Source organism: Apis florea, unplaced genomic scaffold (assembly GCF_048593485.1).
Source record: "Apis florea isolate Af1SG1 unplaced genomic scaffold, ASM4859348v1 contig_3081_pilon, whole genome shotgun sequence".
NCBI classification, from domain to species: Eukaryota; Metazoa; Arthropoda; class Insecta; order Hymenoptera; family Apidae; genus Apis; species Apis florea.
The window spans coordinates 5,148,521-5,171,312 of record NW_028256703.1 but is presented as its reverse complement, the minus strand read 5'-3'; the positions used below and the strand labels follow the sequence as shown (position 1 = coordinate 5,171,312).

The following is a 22,792-nucleotide window of genomic DNA, read 5'->3' as shown; positions in this document are numbered from 1 at the left end:
GTGAAATTGGGCGCGGTCAAACGAATACGGGCCGGAAGGCTTGGTTTCGCTCGCGGAGAGGATGTCGCTACAAAGGGAAAGGGAACTTGGGATTGCGCGTCCTCGCGGCAAAAGGGGGGGGGGGGGAAGGAAGCGCGGCGGTAGTCCGCAAATGATTTGCATAATTGATTAAAGACTCGTGGTGGTCGAGTATACGTTCCGCCAAGCGTCGCTGGAAATTGCACCTCGTATAAGTCATTAAGAACAGGCTGGGTTACGAAACGTTCCAGTCGTCTTCCCTCTCTTAATCGGCTTTAAAACGGATCCCATAAATCTTTCTCTTCGGAAAAGTGATCACCACCGGATTAAACCGACCGGCGCTACGTACTTCGATAGGCCACGAGCACGAGTTTCGTTTAATCTCAAGATCGTCTCTCCCTTCCAACTCTCTCCCCCTCTTTTTCTCCGTCGAATTAGTCAGAATCCGATCGCCGACGACGACGACGACGACGACAACGTGTCTCTCCCGCTTTCTACGATTTCGCGAGTCCATCGTTTTTCTCGTTAAAAAAAAGAAGAAAGAAAAAAGATAGAAATACGCGTAAATAGATTTTTAACCGTCTCGTTTCCAAAATTTTGACTTCGCCTCGGCGAAGAAGACGGGCCCGAGGCGACGGCTCGACGAAGAGTAACCGCTTAATCCCCTCGAAACTTTGCCGGAATGTTTATTCCCCTCCCTTGTTCGAGGATGGGAAGATAGGACCGCGAAAAAAGGACTTTACTCGTCGTATTATTTTATCGCCTATGGGCTAGATTAATACGTTTCTCTCTCTCTCTCTCTCTCGAAGAAGAAGAAGAAGAAGAAGAAGAAGAAGAAGAAGAAGGAAAAGAAGAAAGTGGACAAGTGGACACCGGCATCGCTTTTTTTCGCGGAATTGGAAGGGCGTAGGTTTCGAGCGGAACGGTTCGTTGATTCTTCGATACACGGTAAAGTGGTAGATGGAGCACGAGCAGGGCCGACCTTGCACGTTTACCCAGCCTAGTAGGAGACGATCGAGAACGTGGGACGTGGCAGTGGAGAGAACGGGCTACGTGCGGGGAACGTGCTAGGAAATATGTATGCGCGGGCCTGATACACCGCCGCATACGAGATGTACCGCGATAAAAAGTGCATTTTCGGCCTCCCCCGAGGATCGCCAAGCCCCGACGTTCCGTGAACCTTCGTTTTACTGTTAATTTTTATTCTCTTTTTCCCTTTTTTCTTCTCTCTTTCCCTCCCCTCTTTTTTTTGTCGGCTTTTCTACCACCATCACCCCCGTGCCGACCGATCGATGTCACTGTAACTAGGTAACCCGAGAGAAGCCAGAATTTCGCGATCGTTGCTCCAATTTGAGAGAAAAAGATGGAAATTGGCGATATCCTGTCGCTCGGTTTTCACTCTCTCTCTCTCTCTCTCTCTCTCTCTCTCTCTCTCTCTCTCTCTCTCTGCTCGGTCTCTCCTTTTCGCTCGGTTGAGAATCGGCCACTTGTTGACAATTCGCACGAAACGATTAGCACCGGCTATAAATTAGCACCGGCGCAGGATGGACCGATTAATCGAGAGAGCGAGAGAGAGGAGAGGAGGGAAGGGGAGGAGGAGTGAGGGAGGGAGGAAGGGAGGGACAGGTGGGAATCGTAGACGATAGCGCGCGCTACGTTGTAAATCAAGCGGGGCAAGTAGGAAGCGGGAATACAAGGGGAACGTTACCGAGTACGATTCTAGTCTCGAACCGCGTGGTTCGTGCCTCTTACGCCTCCCCCCGCTTCCCGCTCCTGTCATTGTTCCCGAAACGAAGAACGAGCGAAACTTGTTGATATTCTCGCGTTTCGCATACGTATGCGCATGTAAACGTGTACACACGCATACGGTCGGTCGCTTTCGTTCGTCGTATTAATCTTATTTACAAACAGTTCTTGGTCGTGTCCTTGCCGTACATACTCGATACGCATTGTCGAGGGGACGTCATTGGAAGCGAAGAGTCAACAACAATTCGAACGATTTCGTGGAAGAAGGACGATCCTTCTTATTTTTTTCCCGAGTAAAAAGCGTCCCCGTCGATCGAGTGTAGGAGGGAAAGAAAAAAAAAAGGATTAAAATATATATATATATATATATACTTTTTACCGAAAAATACACGAAGATCGGTCGGAGTTATCTTAATTATTTTCTCCTCCCTCTGGTTTCATCCTCGGCAACGAGGACGAGGCAAGGAAAACGCAGCCGGCTCCCAAGAAAATTACAGGCAACCTCGATAAATATTAACTCCGTAGCCTGGAAAGGTCGTGAAAGCTACACTCCCGAGTTCGGTCTCTGGTCGTCCCTTCGGTCTCTCCCCCTCACCCATCCCGACAGCAGGTTACGTTTCAGACGGTCAGGTTGCTCGAGGTGGTGCAACAGGGTTTGAGAAGACTAAGGGTGCGAGGGAAAACGATAGGGAACCGGAAAGAGGGAAGAGGGAGGGATACAGAAGTGGTGGGAGGAAAGGATGGTCGATACTATCTTCCGCCAGACGCAGAACGTTCCTATTTATTCGGGTTAAGTAGCACGAGCTTCCGCGCTACCAACTACGCGTTGCCAACTCGCGGTGTTAAAGTTTTGGTGAGTGGGAAGAAAAAAAAAAGGAATCGTCGTCCCTCTCGATTAGTAATTCGCCAATTAGGAGAGGCGGCGTGTCGCGTTACCGTTTCGATCTATTTGACCAGCAACGGTGGTGCCAGCTTAGTAATAGCTGATCGTGGCGCGGAATCGATTGGACGGAATCGAAATTTATATCGGGCTCGAATTCACGCATACCGACGCATTACATTGCCCGCCGCGTCCTCTTTTGTCCCGACCCGTTCGCGATCGGGTTTACAAAAGCGTGCTCGCCGAGAAAGAATCGCATTATACGCGACACCGCCTCGTTCGGCCGATTATTATCGCGTTATATTCTCGTTCGGTCAAATTTATGTTTCGCGAGTAGCGCGCGAGGGAAACTCGCTCTCTCGCGAAGAAGTTTTTTACGCGTCTTAAATCACCCTCCGTTTTATGTTAATTTTATTTTTAAACGTTGATCGTTTCGTTCGAGCGGGCACCGCCTCTCCGCGTGGAAAAAGATAAACGAGACGATAAATTATTCATTCCGAGATAAGCGCGATTTTAACAAAGAACGATCGCAGTCCGCCGTCTGCCTATCCCATCCTATCCTACCTCTGGTCTCTGGTTTTCGTAGGGAAGCAATACCTCGGAGTAATATCTCGATGGATGGGAAGGACGAATTCCAGCGAGAACGAAAACAAAACCGAAAAGGAGAGAGAGAGAGAGAGAGAGAAACGAACCACGTCCATATTCGGATGAACCGCCAATAAGAAATACGAATTCGTCCGTCTCTCTCTCTCTCTCTTTCTCTCTCTCCTCTCTGGGCCGATATTCGAAACGACGTAATTTCCGAAGGTCCATCCTACCATTCCCTGGCTCGCAGACTCGATCGTTTATCGTGCGCGCTACGGGTCGATTAATGAACGGATAATCGATTTACGCCAATTTCTAGTAGAAGCCGGCCGAGCGGGCAAAGTACAACGTCTTTGATGGCGTAACCGCAAATCGTTGGCTCGGCCATATACGCGGTTTTCAACGAAAACAATTTCGCTGTCTTCTCAATCCGTTGCAAACCACAGCGGAATTTATCGTCTATATACCTACGAGCCAGGGGATTTCTACCGCAACTGTTTTCAAAGGAGTACCGCAACGGGCATAAAGGGAGCGGAATTTCGACGTGTTTCCATTCCGTTTCTTCGCGTTTGTCCTATTCCCTCCTGTCGATGAATCCCCTCCCCCTCCCCTCTAGATGAAACGACTGTTTTTTCACACAGGGGAGTGGGAGAATGCCTATCGATATTCGCGCGATAAACGCATTATCGCGCGTATTACACTACTTCGACTCTCCTCTTCTTGGCTCGATCCGTGTCTCGATTTTTATCCCCGAATCGGACGTAAAAGCGATATCGGAGGGAGAGGCGAGCTGTGGTGGGTAAAAACGGTTCGCGGGCTATCGAGAAAAAGCAGCGCTCTCCCCACCGCTTTGATCCCCGGCTTTGAGGCACGATACGTATTCTTCCCCCGCCCTTCCTCGACGTCCTCGCGGACTACTCACCGCGTGTTACGTGGAAAACGCGCACACGGTTTTAACAATTACCGTTATCGTTACCGTAACGAACGAAATTGGCTGTTGCGTCAGTTTCAGTTTGCGGAACAAAGTGAAATAAAGTAGGGGAGAAGGAGGAGGAGGAGGGGGGGGGGAGGGAGATGAGAAGTAGGAAGAGCCTAGGAAGAGGAGGCGGGAAAAAACGATTATCCCGTTAGGGAGGAAGAAATTTTTACGCCGGTCTACGGATCTCTCTCGTCTCGTAACGCGTTTTCCTTTCTCCTCGAGAGAAAGACTCTTGCTCGACGTACCAATCGTGGAAAGGAGAGAGGAGGAGGAGGAGGAGGAGGAGGGGCGGAAAAGTTAATTTCCATCCTTTTTCCCATTTGCCAAGATTTCCCCGCGGCACGCGTTTACAAACGACCGAGCTTATTATCGCCTTTAAACTACTCCCACCAATTCATTCGTGCGCATCGGCCTTCCACCGATAGCGGAACAACGGAATAATTGTTTCTTCCCTTTCACCTCGCCGTTCGATTCACCCCGACGTTCGTTCCTCCCTTTCTCCCGTCGTGCTCGATCTCGCGAGATTTTCCCGCTCCTTTCGCTCGATACATAATTTCTCTATCGACCACGACCACCCTCGATAACTTTCGATTATTTTCAATTTGCAGGCACGGAAATGCTCGATCGCGGAAATGGAACGCGTTAATCCAAATTCGTGAATACCAATAACAATGAGGGGTGAAATTAACCGTTGTTTCGTGTATCGCGCGCTACGATTGGAAGAACGGGAATATTTGAATATTGATTCAATCACGAAATGTGGTGGCGTTCGTATTTATTATTTGTTCGTATTTATTATTAAAAAAGCAACAATCGAGATAGAGATTATCGCGGGGGACAACTATCTGGGAATATTTTCCTTCCCCTGTTGTTCGAAGGGACGGATATCAGAAAGTTGACCGATTATAATACCGATTAACGGAATAATCGATCGGAGGGGCGAGAAGGAAGGCGAGGAGAGCAATGGAAGATCGTGAGCGCGTGGTATCGTAGGTGGAGAGTCGCGTGCATTTCGCACCTGCTCGGCCCGCAACGCGCACGCGCCCAGGTATACGACGTAGCGGCGCACAGGCCTCGGCTGGCGCGACGTCGAGCTTTCGTAGTCGGCATCGGCCATCCGCGACGCGAACTTTCCCTCCGAGACGCTCCTCGCGAATCGCCTCGTCACGCCGCGTCGTCGCTCGTGCCGCTTCCCTTCTTCTTCTTCTTCTCCTCCTCCTCCTCCTCCTCCTCCTCCTCCTCCTCCTCCTTCGATCTTTCTTCCCACGGATCCATCCGATACCAACAATTTCTCCCTTCTACCCAAATCTTTCCCGATTCGATTTCGAATTTTCGCGGCGATCTTCTCCTCTCCTCCTCCTCCTCCTCCTTCTCCTCCTCCACGATCCATGTTTCCGTCTCGCCTCTCCTCCTCCTCCTCCTCCTCCTCCTCCCTTCTCCTTCAATCGATCGGTTTCATCGGATCACGCTGGCTCGCGAAAGGACAACGAACCGTGTGCGCGGCGACTCGATGAACCGGGACTAGTCTTGGCAGGAACAGCCGCTCTTAACGGCGGCGTTGCGGTAAGCCGCTCTTAATCCCGATCGAAGATCACCGTTTAATTCCTTCGAGAAACTTGGGCAATTCGATCACAACCGTACGCTCTCCATCGCGGAAAATCCTCTCCACTGATAGATCGAGAAATCGCGTAGCGGAGGGGGAGAGAGAGAGAGAGGGAGAGAGAGAGAGAGAGGGAGAGAGAGAGAGAGAGTGCAGGTAGACGAGGAAGAGAAGAAGGAGGAAAATTGCGATTCGTTGGGTCGCGGTGGGGGAAATGCATCGATCCATCGATCGCGATACGAAGTTGAGCGCGAGAAGGGAAATCGAGGGGGGGTGGTGGTGGGTTCGAGAGAAATCGATCGTGTCGGTGCAATTATGTCAACAAATAAACGGAACCCCCAGGTATTATACCCATCACGCTCCACCCCTTCTTTGAATGGATCCGAAAGGCAATAGTCTCGGTCGAATCAATACGCATTCGCGTCATGCGATTGGAAACGGGAGTGAAGTTGAGGGAAGGAAGGGAGGGAGGGAAAGAGGGAGCGAGAATGGTCGTGTGCGTGTGTGTGTGTGTGTGTGTGTGTGCGCGCCCTCTTCGGATCGACACCTCTCTCGTGCACACGTGTCTCGTGCGCGTCGGAAAAACAAAGGATCGGTCGAGAGAGAGAGAGAGAGAGCGATGGTGGTCGGTGTGTCGTTGACGGTAAACATTGGCCCGCGCCAGTGTCGGTTAATAACTCGATCGTCGAGGCCGAAGCGAGTCGGAGGGAGTTTCGACGAATCCCCAAAATCGAAGTCGAAGTCCGCCTGTTTTTCGCCTTACTCGAACGTTTCGAAATTCGTTCCCTCTCCCTCTCCCTCGTTGTTGGTTGTTGCCACCAGAGAAGTGCCCAGCAACTGTTCGGTCTTTGGACGAAAGAAGAAGAAGAGGAATCTAGTGCACGCGTGCTCGCTCCGCGAAGGACACACGTGCGCGTTCCGCGGTCGAAGCAAGGAAACTCGCCGCTTTGGGCGAGATTGCAACAAGTTGCATTTAAAAGCCCTACCTTCCGTACCGCCGGCATACTTTCGTTTTTCTCTTTCCACCGCTCGCTCCGCCTTTCCTTCTTCCCTTTCCACCTCTCCTCTCTCTCTCTCTCTCTCTCTCCTTAACTTCTCGCCTCCTCTCGCCGCTATTCAAACCCGTGGAAATACCACGTTCGCGTCTTTTTTCTCTCCCAAACTTTCTTAATTTCGACGCACGATCATCGAGAGAGAGAGAGAGAGAGAGAGAGCAATTTAATTATTACGAGCAATCTCTCGACCAATCGGATCGAGGACAAAGTCCTCGTTGCTCGCCAGATTCGAATCTCCCCCTCCTCTCAGTGGAGAGTTTCGGTCGAGTAGGTGGTCGTTCCCGCGACCGGTCCAAAGATTTTCCTCCACCACCTTCTCTCCTCTTCCACGTTTTCGTCTACGTTGCGATCGTGGCCCGTGATTCCGTGGTGAAAATTAGACGGCCTCTCCCTCTTCAAACCGGGATAGAGAGAGAGCAAGAGAGAGAGAGAGAGCTGTCCCGGTGCCAAACCCGGTTATCGTGGCGAGAGATCGGGATGACGCTGCGCTGCTCAAAAATCGCGGAAACTTGGAAATCCGAGTTTTCGAGAAGTGTTTAAAAACGGTGGAGAAGACTTTTAAACCCGTGACTCTGGTTGTGCGAAATCCGCTGCCAGAGACCCTTTCCACCGAGAAAGGGTCTCGACAACTCGACGCGTCTCTCCCTCGACGCGTCACACTCGCGACGACGTCGTTCCGCTAAAATAAACGCCGTATCCATCCTTCCCTTCGCTCCTCCCCCTTGTCGGACAGCTTGTTAGTTGTCGGACGATTCGAGAGGATTGTTTTCGGGGGAGGAGGGAGGAGGAAGGAGGGTCTGGTATTCGAGACGAGAGAGAGAGAGAGAGAGAAAAGAAACAGACTTCTGCTAGTAAAAAAAGTAGAGTACGAGTCGAAACGAGAAATCTGCTGCGCGATCGTCGATCGAGGAGGCGAATACAATACTGGCTGGCGCGTATTGTGCGTAGATCGGTGCCGCCGCGATCGAGGCCGAAGAGGAAGGTGGAATACGATCTATAGGAAAATAGCGGGGAATAATTGGAACGAGGATATCCTGGACAGGCGAAAGTGGAGGTACGGGATCCACGATCGTCGACCAACGAACGACGATGGATCTTACGCTGCTCTTCATCCTCGCCGTGCTCCTCGGACAAGAGGGTGAGTCTCTTTCCCATCTCACAGAAATTTCGATTCCCCGACCGAAAACAAATTTAAATTCGATCCTCTCTTCCCCCACCCCCGCCACACTCCTTTACGCTTTTTACGCTCGATTTCGAAAATTTGGAAAACTTTTCGCTTTCGGAAATTGTAGCGGTAGGTGGTTCACCGTTTACCTGGAATAATCCTCGTTGCGTTGAAGGTGCGAGGGAAAACGAGGTGGGCGGAAACGTACGCGAATTCCGACTTTTGCCTTTGAGAGGGGACGAGGGAGAAACGCGAGTTTAAAAATGACACTTTTTCTTAATTACGTTCCGTTCCGTTTCTTTTTACACGTTGTTCTTTCAAGAGGAACCGAGTGCGCGAACGAATGCATGGGAGAGGAGGAGGTGGGGGTGGCGAGAGGAAGCGAAGGAAGAGGAAAAGGAAGGGGAAGAGGAAGAGGAAAGGGAAAAGAGTGGCGAGTAAGAGGGGTCGAGAGTAGGTTGGCTTGGAATTTATGACGTTCCGGTACACGACGTTCCGACGAAGGAGCGAAAAAGAGAGGGAAAATAAAGGGAGGGTGGTTAGAGAGAAGGTGGAAAAATAAAGGAATAAAGATGTATGGAGGGTAAAAAAAATGTATATTGTCTACGCAATGCGAAGAAGGAGAAGATAATAATTAAAACGAGTCCGTTGGATTGCCGGTTAACTCGCGTATAATTACGATTTAGTGGCAGCGAAAAAAAAAAGGAAAGAAAAGAAAGAAAGAAAGAAAGAATGGAGGAGGCTCGAATTAGAGAGAGAGAGAGAGAGAAAAAGAACGCAACGAACGGTTATATACCGGGGACGGGGAAGAATTGGAATGTAAAATTTTCATACTGTAAACACAGCGATAAGATGATCCGCGGAAGAGAATGGATTGGCATAAATAGATAAAACTTGCATCGAGCATTGTGCGGAGATATGGGAAACCCCCCCGAGCTTTTGGAAGATATCCGCTTTGGGGATGGAAATCGACGAGTTAATTGCAAAGTCGTAGGGAAACTCGGTCACGCGCGTCTGCGTTCATAAATTATCCGTGTTATGGCGGAGCTGATTCTCTCTCTTTCTCTCTCGTTTATCGCGGGTTATAACGCGGCGAAACGATTACGCTCGATTCGCTTTTATGACGGGATAATATCGGAAATGTAAATATTTCTTCGTCGCTCGATTCGCGGTCGCGTTCGAAAACACGAGATTAAACGACGCGAGGCGAAATTTTGATTTTCCAAATTTCTCTTCGAACCGAGTAATTCTTGGGAACAATGTTCGAAAAATGTTCGTGCATCGTTGACGCGGAGATCGAAGGAGAGGAGGGAGAAACGTTCTCCCGAAAGAAAGAAAGAAAGAAAGGAAGAAAGAACGGATCGTTTTCGTAAATCGACATCGACGAGGATTCCGACGAGTTTTACGAGCGTGGATCCCGATGCGTTCCCCCGAAATTGTTACGAATAATCGACTGTCGCGCGCGTGTGACTTATCGATCGTTATGCGGCGCGCAAAAATATGAAAAACGATGTTGGATGTTTGCCGTGACGAGACGAGACGAGACGAGACGGGACGAGACGAGACTAGACGGGATGGGAGCAGGTGACAGGGCAGGAAAACGAAAAAGTGATGGACGCGTGTAATGGAGACAAATTGAAAGGAAGGGAAAACGGAGGCAAAGTTTGTGTATATCGCGCGCGGTATCCCTTTCCATCGGGTGGAAAGAGCGATGATAGAGTCGCATCCATCGATTATCAGAAGAAAGGGACGAATAAATATCCGGTCCAAATCCCGATATCGAATTAGAATGGAAAATGGATGGAGGCCTCCTCTCTTCCTGTGGACGGTGGTAAACGGTCGAACGGTAGGTTATATCGCTTCTTTGGTCGCGAGTTGTTCCCCCAGAGCCACCCCCTACCCTGATGAAGATAAAACGGGATAATTATAGAGCCTATCGGGGATCGTGGCGCGGCTAAATTTCGTCGAGACACGCGAGATCGTCAAAAGAGGGGTTGGCAATAAAGGGAAACCGGGTTTAAGTAAAAAGGAGAGAGAAAGAGAGGGAGGGAGGGAAAAAAGAAGAGAAAAAAAAAGTAGCGAAGAGGGAATAAACTTGGCGCTAGGGAAGTGAAAAAGGGTTGGGGGGTGGCGAGAGGAAGGGAATTGCCGAGAACGGGATGTCATTAATTTTTCATACAGACTTGGCACATCTGCGTTCGGTCGGCTGCGCTCTGCAACCCCGCTAATTATTTCTGGCTCATCATTTTTCCTCCTCGTTTCCTCCGCACTCCGTCCAACTTGCCTCCGTCCTCTTGCGGTTTCTCTTCCACCTCCTCTCTCGAATATCGCGCAACGCTCTTCTCCCTCCTTCTCCACCTACCTCGATACAAAACTCGTATTCTCCTTTGATAAATGCATCCGCGGTATCGTCTTCGAGTCTTCTTCCTTCTCTTCCTCGTCGACGTCGACGACGACGGCTCATTTTCCATTGAAAATGGAAATGCGCGCTTATTGACGGATCGTTATTTCACAACAGCATCGTAATTGACCATCTTCGCAACCACCACATCCTTCCTTCCTTCCTCGCGATCCAACTACGATCGTACGATCGTACACGGGCCTTCCTCCGTTATATCCTCCTACCTGGAACGAATAATCGAAAACATTCTGATCGATCCTCCTCGTTTACCGTTTCACAGTTCACGTAATCGCACGATCGCGTACTCTTGGCTCGGCTACACGCACCGCCGACTCGTAATAAACTCCTCCCTCCTCCTTTCCAACGTTTTACAACGTTCCCCCGTATAACGTGAGAAAGATACTGGAGAAAGCGGGATTCGAGAGATCGAACATCCGGCGGCGATATTATAAAGATATTAAGATCTGAGAGAGAGCGACTGTGGTCCATTGTAGCGCGTGTCCACGCTACACATTTTTCCCCGTTGTTGTCCCGTTGATTATCCTCTCGGCACGTTAATTAATAGAAGGGTGAGAAGAGCGGCGCGTGTTTTCGTTAGCGAAATCCGATGCGCGTTTTATATCCTCGATTACTTATCCCGGACACCTAGCCGTTGCTTCTTTATCGGCTCCCGTAATTCAACCCGTTCTTTCCTTTCTCGAGCTCGAGCGCTCTCTCTCTCTCTCTCTCTCCGATAAACCAATTCGTTTACCCGAGCGAAAGAAGATAGTACGCGGGGAAAAAATTGTCCAAATCTTCGTTGCCTCGATATCTCGATTATTTTTATACCCATTGTCCCGGAAATACGGTAATTAGCCGTGCATATGACGCTCGTTCCTTTGCATACACACGCGAAATCGATATGGTGCTAATTTACCAACCGAATTCGAATGATTGCCGTTGCATTAAATATTCACGTTGCAATCGCCGCGCGCCGTTTTGGGACGCGTTCGTGCGGTAGTAATTTTCAATTGCAGGCTAAACGAAATATCGTGGCCTGTTGTCGCGCGAAACAAACGTTAACGTTTAAAGCGGCCGGCGAATTTAAAGGCCGTCTAACACGCCTAATGGAATTCGTGGAAAAGGATCGCTATCGCTGCGACGCGATTTATTACGCTGCTCCCAAAAAAAGAAAGAACAACTCGTTCCTCGACGCCTCGATTTTACCATCTCTTTCGCGGCCAACGAATTATATACGAATTATATTATTTCGTATATATATATATATATATATATATGTATACATGGAAAAGGGGAGAGAGAGGCGTACGATAGTGAACTTCGTAGCGGCCGAGCAAACGGCCGTTTTCGCTCGAATGTCGCGTAACGAAGATTTTTCTCTCATTAACATTGGGCTAACGAGGGCCGTTAAAAAGATCCGTTGACAAGAGGGGAAAGGTGTCTCTTTCCCCGTTGGGTTTTAGTAGTCTGGACCTGTAGCTATTCGAAACGAACGCTCGTGTCGAGTTCGTATACGTGGAGGGGGAGGGTGGGAGTCAGTCGTCGATTCGGTCTTAAGCTCGAACGAGGATGTAATTAAAGAGGAGGAAGAGGAGGAGGAGGAGGGGGTAGATGCGAAGCCGAACGTCGGCTTCGAGAGTCGAAGCGACGAGAGAGGACCAGGCCAGGCAGGCAGCCTCGAACACACGACGCAGTCGCGAAATTACGGCGAATAAAATTTAACGAAGTGTATGGCACGTGTACGCCGCGAACCACGATTCGCGCACGCGCTTAATTAAGTTCACTCGTCGCCCCCTGCTAACTTGATCCGACGCGATCCAGCCCCGTCGAGGTATGTAAATCGAGTTCCCCGGCCAGTTCCTCTCTCGGATCCTCTAATTTTCCACGCGCGCGTACCTCCCTCTCTTGGCTAGCTGGAAAAAGAAGCGTGGACGAGGCAGAAAGAAAAGAGAGGAACGGGAAAAAAGGAAGGAAGGAAGGAAGGATCGATGTATCGATGAGAACGATCCATAGGTGAAATTTCTCTCTCTCTCTCTCTCTCTCTCTCTTTTCGATAAATTCGATATAGAATCGATGAATCGATCGATGAAATTCAAGCGGACGGTCGATACGAATCCATTTTCGTAGCCGCTCGCGGGAAATTCGGCAAACAGTCGATATCTGTTCTCTCTCTCTCTCTCTCCTCGACGAGGGTAAAAGTGGAGAGCAGCGTGGAGACAAATTCGCGCGAAAAACGGAAGAAATGGTAAATTCGTCCCATCCCATCCCGTTAATTTATATCCATCCACAACGCGCCTCGACAACTTTATCCTCCTCGCCACTTTGATTTTTTTCGTTTTATTCGGAAAGAGAAGAGAATCCGTCAGAGATCACCCGTAATTTAGAACGCAAACTCATTAAATCGTAACCGTTCGCTTCGTATTTTCCTCCCTGGATACACACACGCACACACGTACACGTACGATTGTATATATTTCTAATTAATTCGTCTCCTTTTATTTTTCCTTTCTCTAACTCCTCCCCCTCCGTTTCCCTGGATTACGCTTCGCTCTTTCGCTCATCTTCTCTCTCTCTCTCTCTCTCTCTCTGTTTCTGTCTCTTCTTTTTTCTTCTCTCCCCTCCCCCTCCTGCTCCCATCGAGACTCGAAAACGTCCTCGAAGAATAAGAAGAAGCAAAAGGAGAAGAAGAAATTAGTTGGACGAATTATTTCCGTTCTATTCTCGAGAGCATTTACATTAGGTTGGGAAATTGGAAAAATGTTATCTCCCGCGAGCAATGGTATCTTCGAATTCTCATTCCACTCGGAGAGCGGAGAGAGAAGAAGTTTCCGCTTCTCCACGGCGAGCGAAACCGTGAAGCGAAACGTACTTGGGCGGAAAATATTCGTATCGAGACGAAACGAACGGGTGGTGGTGATGGCGATGGTGGTGTGGTGGTCGCGGGAACGAGGCAAAGGAATATCGAATTTTCCCGTATGGGTCGGTCCCTCCTCCCCTGTTAAAGCACTTTGGCGCAACAGATATCGGGAGGACGGGGAAACGATGATAAAACAATTTTTCGAAATTCAATGGAAAAACGTTGGCGTGTGAAATCGCGCGTGGCCGTCCCGTAGGGCCAGCCTTAATTCGGCTTAATTCGTCGATAAAACGATTGGTGCCGGTGCTCCGCGCCACGCCGCGCCACCACCGCGTCCAATCGTTAACGTTCGCCCCCTGCTCGCTTCGATTCCGATCGATCCCTCCTCGAATCCCTTTTTCCTCGGCCTTCCGCCGCTTTGATTCGCGCCGATCCTCCACCACCCCCCCTCGCAACCGTCTCGCTCCTGCCTCGTTAAGCGATTCCACGCCAATTCCATCCTCGTGTCCTCGTAAATTCCAAAAAATAAAATATACATTTTTCACCCACCCGTTAACGATCCGCTCTTTATCCAGAAGACACGGGTCCAGAAGTATGGAGAGAGAGAGAGAGAGAGAGAGAGGGAGAGAAACTCCCTCCGCGAATTAAGTATCAACTACTCGTACTCTTTTTATCCCGATTTTTCCGGGATAATTGGAGAATCGTATCTTTCTCGTTACGTTTCTCACGCGCGTGAGAAACGCTCCCAAAAACGACGACGACGTCTCTCGCGTCGAGATCGAAAACTCTCCTTCTCTTTCTCGAAAATTCGGATATTTTTATTATTCTTCGAGGATACCAGCGAGAGAGAGAGAGAGAGAGAGAGTGTTTTCGTAAAAATTTTCACCGATTTCGAGATGATGGAAAATCGATCTTCGCGAATTACGAATCGAACGTCTTTAAAGTTCGAAAAGACGCATCGTCGACGAACAATGGGACGTCGCGTCACGAAGATGCGCCTACCACCATCGCCACACTCCCCCAAAAGTTGCGATCGAACGGAAGAGAGCTGGCTGGTGTCCAAAGCGATTTCGAATTCCGCGTCGAATCCGTCCGAGTTCGCGTCCATCGGAGATCGAACCATACGTCGAACCCGCTTTCTTCGGTAATTCGTTTCAACCAGCCAACTTCGTTTCAGTTTATATATATATATATATATATATATATACACACGTGTATAAGTCGCGGCTGTATATAGGATCGAAATGTCCAATTCGATCATCAGACTTTTCAACGCGACGCGAAATCCTTCCTTTCCCTCCCTCGTTGACCGACGACGATGAATACGAATACCGGGAACCAAGATAAATACCACTTGGAAACTGCGTCGGTCCATCGGCGGTCATAGCAGTCGAGGAGAATTAAACCTTGGAACGCGAATGTTCGTGCTATTCATTGCGCGCGATACGATTTTCAGACGCGTCGCTGGAATATCGCTAGTAGACCGCGGCGGCCGGGTGTGTACACTCGGGTGCTGCACTCGAAAACACTGTACACCGCGAACGATTCTAAATGGAAATTTCTGCCCGACCTACGTAATCGGCAACTAACAGCGTATACCACCCCCTCACCTTTCATTAAACATTCAAATACGGAACGGTGGCCGAGCAACCGCGGCGTCCTTTCTCCCCCCGATAAATCGCCACCGATGCATCATCATTTTAAAGATTCTAGAATTTTCGCCAATTTTCCAACGAGCTATCGTAGCTTTGCTTCGTATACACGAACAATAAGGGTTGTTCGTATATATATATATATATATCGTGGAAAGCGCGCGGCCATAGGTCTCGTGCGCTTCAAGGTTTGCCACCGCTATTATCGTATCGTGGCAAATGGAAGGGTTACGTGTACCGAACCACCACCCCTCGAGGCGCGTGGAACTCGGGTCGAGCGCCATCGCCTCACCTCTCCCCCCAATAAATATCCAATGATCGATTTTAATTGGGTCCTGGCTATCCTTCCCGTATAATACCGCCCTTTCTTCGCGTATCTCGCAAAACGAGAAAACTTTCCCTTCTTTCTTTCTTTCTTTCTTTCTATACCGCTCGTCGATCGAGTATCGTTTCTTTTCCATCCTCGTCCATCTCGCCTTCTATTCCACGAAACCGTTCTCTAATCGTTCGTCCATCTGATGCGATATATATATATATATATATACACTTCGATCTCTCCTTCCTTTCCCTGTCCCGATTTTATCGATCTCGCCAAAAAAACTCGTGTTCGCTGCAAAATTTCCTTCTCCCCCCTCCTCTCTCTCTCTCTTTGTTCTTCGGTAGATGGATGGTAATAATTAATCGCAAACCTGGCCACTTGGTTCCCCTTGTGGCTAATATAATCGAAAATCGAGATGGTTCTCTCGACGGTTCGCTCTCCTCGAGAGAGGAGGGAGGGGGCGGCGGCGGAGCTCGAGTCGTTTTCGGCCGAAAAAAAAAAAAAAAAATGGCGCGACACGCGCCCCGGCCCGACGATAATAATTAATATTAATGTCGCGTTCCAGCGTGCGTTTCAGCTGAGTCAGCCAACGCCGCGATACAGAAACACCCGCGCTCCTCGTTTCCTCTCCGTTCTGCCACCCTTCGCCAGAGGCGAATCGATCAAAGCGTAGAACACGCGACTAGTTCCTTCCTTCCTTCCCTCCTTCCTTCCTTCCCTTCTCCACCAACGCGATCTTTACGCGCGCGCTTTTTACGCGCCTCACCAGCCACGCGTTCCTAAGGGGGAGGGGGGAGAATGTGCCTCGCGAGCACATTATTTCCTTTCCCTTGGCAATAGCCGGTGGGGTCACGGCATAACCACCCGAAAACCACCCTTATATTTCCACCTCTTTTCTCGCGGGGTGGGGAACGCTCGTAAAGACAAAAATCGGGCCCTCTTATCGGGCGTCGGATGAATTTATCGCCTCGGGTAGCCTCGCCTACGGAGGGGACGAAGATACTGGACGAGGGGGAGGCGCGCTTTTATATATATATATATATCCGGATTGTCCGGCCCGAGGCTATCCTGCCAAGATATCCCGTGTTCGCCGCTTATATTCCTCGATATCTAGCAACGCTTACTCACGCACGCCCCCCCCCCCCCCCTCCCATGATCACTCTTCTTCACCGACGAATTGTCGAGTCCTCGGAAGGGAATCGAATAAATCGTTTTCGTTTCGTATTCGATTTCGAATATGGTTGTTTCGTTACGTTGCCTTGCCGTTAAAAGAGACGGCGTGTCTAAAAAGGACGGGAGAGGAAGCGAAGGGTTATCAGAGGCGTATCGAGGATGAGATCAAGAGGGAAATAATGGATGGGGGAGGAGCGGATAAGTCGTAATCGTATAATGGAAACGTTAATGTCGAGCGACGGTATAGCGCGGTCGCGTGAAACTCATCCGAACGCGATAATATAAGGACGCGGCTTCACCTTTCCGTGTCTCCGCCGCTCCTTTGAAGGAGCGCTTTAATTCGCGATAAGTACGCAAGGGGGAATTTAACCGGTGGCGTGACCAGATACGAGTTAACCGCCTACCTGGCCGGACAACCGACCGACTATACGGAGGATAAGATAACGACTCCTCCGTATACGTGTCCGTCACGTGCCCCCTTCTTCTTCTTCTTCTTCTTCTTCTTCTTCTTCTTCTCCTCGCGCATCGTCCTAGGAACAATTTGGTTGGAGGGAAAAGTTCTGTTCGATCGCCTCGAATCCGATTAAATCGCGGGGATCGCGCGTTTTCTATCATCTCCTCGTGTCTTCTTCCTTTCTTCGATTGTCCCTGAGAAACGAATCGCACCGCACGCGAGAAAAGGACGATGAAATGGTCGTTCCACGCGCAAAGAGAGAGGGAGACGTTGAATTTGTTGGGAGTAGAGAACGCTTTTAACGCGAGAAGAACGCTTTTTGAAGCGAGTTACATTCCAAGAGAGTAAAAAACTCTGTCCCGAAGAAGAATCGTATCTTTGTATCGCGCTCTCTCTCCGTTTCCTCCCTCGACCGCGAATATGTCGTCGAGAGATTAGGGGAAATCGGTGGGAGGAGAAAGGATGCGTTTCCGACGAATCTTTTCGTTTCGTTGGTCGATTGATCCTTCGTTCCTCCTTCGATCGGGGCTTTTGATCGACTTTTACGATTCTCTCGGCGAAAAAAGAGAAGAAGAAGAAGAAGAAGAAAAAGAGGAAGAAACGAACGAATACGCGCGTCGCTTCGTCCAAAAAGAAAAATAGGAAACGAGAGAAGTGGGGTATTTAGCATTCGACTTAGCCAAGTCGAGTTCTCGAGCAGGCTGGAATAGGAACTCGTTACGGAATCCAGTGGAGTAACCGACGAAACTGACGAATCTTATTTTCCATCCGATTTCGCGAGCACGCGTTTATTTCTCGTGGAGCGCGGAAAATTTTATCATCAATTTTAACAACAAACAAGTTTAATTTCGTTTAATTTCCTCGTTTCGATGGATTTTTCGTCGCGCTCGCAGAGAGAGAGAGAGAGAGAGAGAGAGAGAGAGAAATCGATGAAAATTAGCGATTCTTTGCCGATTTAATCACAGATCCTCCCGAAAGAGGAGGAGGAGGAGGATCATATCGAATCATCGTTGCGGGGAGAGAAATCTCGTTACGTTGATTCGGGGGGAAAATTAACGGGGAAGAGAGAGAGAGAATGGGCGGTAATCGGTGAATTTTAAGGTGGATCGGGTTTAGCAAGGACGGGTAAATTTTGCGGTTCCGTTTTTACCGCGATGACCGCGCGATACCTGGGCAAGAGGGAAGAAGAGGGAAGAACGGTGGGAAGAGAAGTCGGGGGAGAAGGTAGCGGCGACGTGTCCCCCCGGCGAGAGGCGCAGGACTTGGAGTGGCTATTCAAAGCCGAACCGGCGTGCAATTAATTCCTGAGCGCGGAGAAAGCGAATCGAGGAGGAGACGGCCGCCGATAGGGTCGTGACCCGCGTCACGATCGTTGGCCCAAAAGCTGAGAGCGGAGTCCGCTTGTCTCGGAAACGCCGCGGGCACTCTAATTCAATGGACGATTCCGCTACGTACACCGTAAGTGACGTTATTGTCGTCCACCGCTGCCAACCGTCCCCGAAACGAGAGAAACCACGATTCTAATACCGCGGCCCATTATCGATTCCGTCGAACGAAAATTAATTTAACCTACACGAATAGGAAATCAAATTCGCGCCCGATCGAAATTCCACTTTTCTCGAACTTCTCTCGTCGTGAATCACGGGGAGGGGGAAGGGGGAGGGACGATCTTTCATCATTTCGCTTAACCGAGACGGGTGACGATAATTTGGATGTTTCGCATTTGAGACACGTATCCGAGGCGAGTTTTTCGCGATTAAAGAGTCGTTCCACGTTCGCGTAATTTGCACGCGGTGGAACTGACGCGGTTGGCATTTCCAAGTCCATTAAGATCATAGCCCGGGTAATTAGAGGGGGCCATGTATCTCGCGAGAGCGGTGGATTAAGCGGGAACGCGGAACAGATTAACCACGGGGCTTTCTTTCTGGGACGTTGGCTAACTTATAAGCCGGCCACGTACGCCCTCCTGACCAGTCAACCCGGCGCAAGGAGTACGCGAGAAGAGTCGGGCCTCGCCTCGAAATCGCGTTACGAAAAATTGCGTCTCTCCTCCCTCTCTCTCTCTCTCTCTCTCGGAGGGAATAATTCAAGCAAACTCGGTTTCTGGTCTGGTCCCTTTGCGAAACGGGTATATTTTACCACGCGTACCACCCACTCACCCGTCGTCCACCGTCGCCGTCGTAAAATATCGCGCGAGCTTAATTAAACGCAAACCCCCAACGCGAGCGCAACGAAATTTCTCCCTTTCTCACCCCTCCCCTCCCCCCGCCCCCCACCCCCGATTACGTACACACGATTATTTGCTTCGAATCGATTCGGGAAGAAACGGTGTCGTTTGTTTTTCGTCATCTTCCCCTGTGAAATTTGAAATCGAATACGAGAGAGTATCCAACCACGAGAAGAATGGAAAGAGGGAAGAAAGGAGAACAAGGGGCACAAAGGAGAAGAGGAGAAGGTACAATGGAGTTTGCGGGAGCATTGTTTGAGCATCTAGTACAATCGACTCGCGCCCCTCCCCCGTCTCTTGGTCACTCGATCGAGCCGCAACTTTTCAAGCTTTTCTTGGTCGCGTCGTGGAAATAAAGATCGGGGAGGGTCGAAGGTCGCGAGATTTTATTTTCGTCGAAATAACATGGCGTTCGTTTTTTTCTTCTTCTTCTTCTTCTTTCTTTTTTTAATACTTCCATTGTACGCGTTCCGCGTATAGTAGGTCAAGCGTTTGGTTGGCTTGGTTGGGATTTCGGAGCCCCCTCCCTTCTCCTCCTCCTCCCAGTTCGTGCGCCGCGTTCATTTCTCTCTCTCTTCTCTCTCTCTCTCTCTCTCTGTCTGTCTCGCATTTTAAAGAGAAAGAAAAAGAAAAAGGAAGAGAGAAGAAAGAAAAATTTGTTTCCTCTTTCTGTTGCAGTGACGGGGTTGAAGCTGCTCGGCATAAACGTCCCGGCATACTCCCTTAGGGGCAAGAGCGCGCTTCTCGAGTGCAGGTAAGAGGCACTTGGACGTGGCGGTGGTGGTGGTGGTGGTGGTGGTGGTGCAACGTCGTCGAACGTCGTATCGTTTTCAAAGGGATTCTTCTTCCCTTCCTCCACGCGTCTCGTTTTTCTTTCCCATCGATCCCATCGATTCCCACGCCATCCCCAACTCGTTGGACGGGTCGTAAAGAAACGCCGAAATTTGATTCCCCGGCTAAACCTTTCCTTATCTCCGATGATTAATAAGAGGGCAGCGTTGAATGGTACTCGTTCGATTCGAACGACAGTCTCGATGCATCAGAATCTCGATGCGTAGAATCTCGGCACGAGAATTTCGTATTAATTAAGATCTAACAATCGAAATCTGTTGCACGAATCTCTACTGTCTCTCGAGACTCGTTTCGATAGGCAGAATCGGCGCGAACAATCGAGCAGAGCCACGTGGCTGGTTCACACGACGAGAGGAGCGCGAGTGTTGGAACGCTGACCGCGAGATAGATGGAGTCGCGATCGTTGAATGAGGGGAGGAAGGCGGTTTCCGAGCGATTTTTCTCCGTTTATTTACGGACGAGAAGAAGAGGTCGTAAAGACATCGATAAGACGCCAGCCAATAACGTATCGAGTTTACGCTTACCGGCCGAGCGGGACGGTAAATAAGATTAAAAATAAGAGCAAGAGAAGAGAGGGATCGGGATAATCCCTCGGAGCTACGAATCTCGATATCTTTTCGCTCTCCTCGCGCTTTATTTATTTATACTCCCGATATCGTGGACCGCAATCCGAGCGGGAAACTCTTCTCTCGCCTGAAAAAAGATACGCGCGTACAATCTCCCGCGAGATATCTCGATCGCCGCTCCCCATCTCCACTTTCTCGATTTCGCCAGATCGGTATGGACGGTTTCCAGCTTGGCGAGCTTCGTCCTCCCTCCTTCTTCGCTCGTTGCCTCGAGCGTAGTTCAGTCCACGCCACACGAATTTGCGCCCCAATCTTTCCCTCTCTTCGATACGATAACGCGCGGTCATCGCAGACCTCTCTCTCTCTCTCTCTCTCTCTCTCTCTCTCTCTTCGGGTCAGATTTGACCGGTAATTGCGCGCGAGTCTAGTAGTTAACGGCGGAATCAAAGTTTCGGTAGAATCTGTTCGTTAACCACGAGTCTCTCTCGATTAACCACGATTCACGAGAGTCGGGGAGAAAGACGGACGGAAGGATGGAATCCAAGAGTTGGACGAGTTTACGTTTCATCCAACGTTGCGTTATACCTATACTTGCAAGATATCGAGTGATTCGAAATTAAAGCCGAGTAATAACAGGTAGCGGATGGGCTTGTTTTCCTCGTATATTTCGTAGCGAAAACAATGTGTGTATATATATATTAATGTTCGATCCCGTGTTTAAGGGGGCGAGAGTCGTGGAATAGGAGGTGGTATCTCGGTACACGAGAGGGAGATTCGATCGCTCGGAGAGGGAAGTGGGCGATATTAAAACGCGTTGAACGTTTTATCTATCCGGCCCGCTTTAAACGATGATATCTCAAGAATGGAAAGTCGTAACGGTATAAAACCGGGGATCGTTTTAAAGAAGAGGAGGAGGAGAGGAGTTTCCCGGGCGTGCCTATTATCGTGGCCGAGATACTCGTGGAGGAAGGAAGAGGTTGCGAGATCCTTTGGAACGATGATCGCGCAAAGTTTTCGGCGGCGTTTAAACCTTTTAAGAAATTTTCGTATCGCGATCGATTTCGCTCGATCGAGTAGCAGCGATAGTAGTGCTTAATAATCGCGAGTAAGTAAATCGATTAAAAAGGCGTTTTTTTTTTTCGGGACGAACCCGATGATATTTCGTGGATCCTTAAGCCAGGGCGCGCGTGCCGCCATGTTAATTAAGACGTAATGAAATTATGGCGCGGCATTGCGCGTCCTACAATTACGGTTAGTCGGAATATGCATTCTAATTAGTGGCACGGTCTCGACGACTTTTCACGAAGAAAATAAGGTCGGCCGTTGGGTATCGCGTCGGGGGCGCATTTCCAAGAGAGCACTTGTTGTTTTTCGCGAGAAACGTAAGAAACAGGCGGCAATTGCCGGAGTCGACTCTCTCTCTTTTCTTTTTTCACAAACGTGTCACCGACCTCGACCGCGAGGGATCGCTCGATTGCAAAATCTATCGAGAGAGAGAGAGAGAGTGAGAGAGACGCGTGTCGTCGATCGATGGAATCAACGCGGCGGTGATCCCATCCGCGACCAGCCACCTGTCGAGGCGAAATCCCAAGATTAATTCACGGAACGCGAAGTCGAGCGTAAGATAAGAGTTTTTCTCAATTTTCCGCCCTTCGTCGTCTCGATCCGACGCTCTCTCTCTCTCTCTCTCTCTCTCGACCGTTGTTTTTCTTGGAAATAACGTGCCGTTCCTTCCGTTTACGCGGTTTAATCTTAGAGAGTCGATCGTTTCTCTCTCCCTTTTCTCCCCCCCCCCCCGCCAGAAATCAAACGTACGATGAAATTTGGACGTAAAATCGATCGACTCGAAGCGTTGAATAGATGGATCTCTTTGAATTGGGTATATATCATCGAATATATATATGGTGGAGGACGAACTCGTAGCCTCGCTTAATGTGAAGTTCAAACTTTTTTTTTTCCGTTCCCTTCGAATTTATCTAATCTAGGATAGATCGATTTCTCTCTCGCTTTGAACACGCGAACTTTTTTCTCTCTCAGAACGACACACGGTTAATTTCATCCATTTCGTTCTCTTTCTTTCTCGTTCCCTCTCTTTCTCTCCGTCAAAAATGTATCCACCGATGTATTCGTATTCTAATTTCTTTCTTCGCTCCCTTTTGTAAAGTTCGTAGTTCGGAAAAGTTGTGGAAACGTTCGACGGTTCGAAAGAAGAACGAGGAGCGAAGTAGAGATGGGTCGAGCGTTTCGCCGTTCTCCCCCGTTT

General features: G+C 49.5%; 1 protein-coding gene across 7 annotated transcripts in view; it reads left to right on the top strand.

Annotated features, from left to right (window-relative positions):
* The window catches only part of LOC116414584 (cell adhesion molecule 2-like), a 105,790-nt gene that overhangs the window by 68,196 nt on the left and 14,802 nt on the right, over positions 1 to 22,792 (top strand). For 2 of the 7 annotated variants that reach the window (XM_086909112.1, XM_086909117.1), the window contains exon 2: positions 19,790 to 19,865. In XM_086909112.1, the coding sequence (XP_086765238.1) occupies positions 19,790 to 19,865 (76 nt within the window). Of the gene's footprint in view, positions 1 to 5,309; positions 5,772 to 7,811; positions 8,002 to 19,789; positions 19,866 to 22,792 lie in introns of those variants that run through there. The other 5 variants (XM_086909111.1, XM_086909116.1, XM_086909118.1 and 2 more) reach the window with 4 other exon arrangements.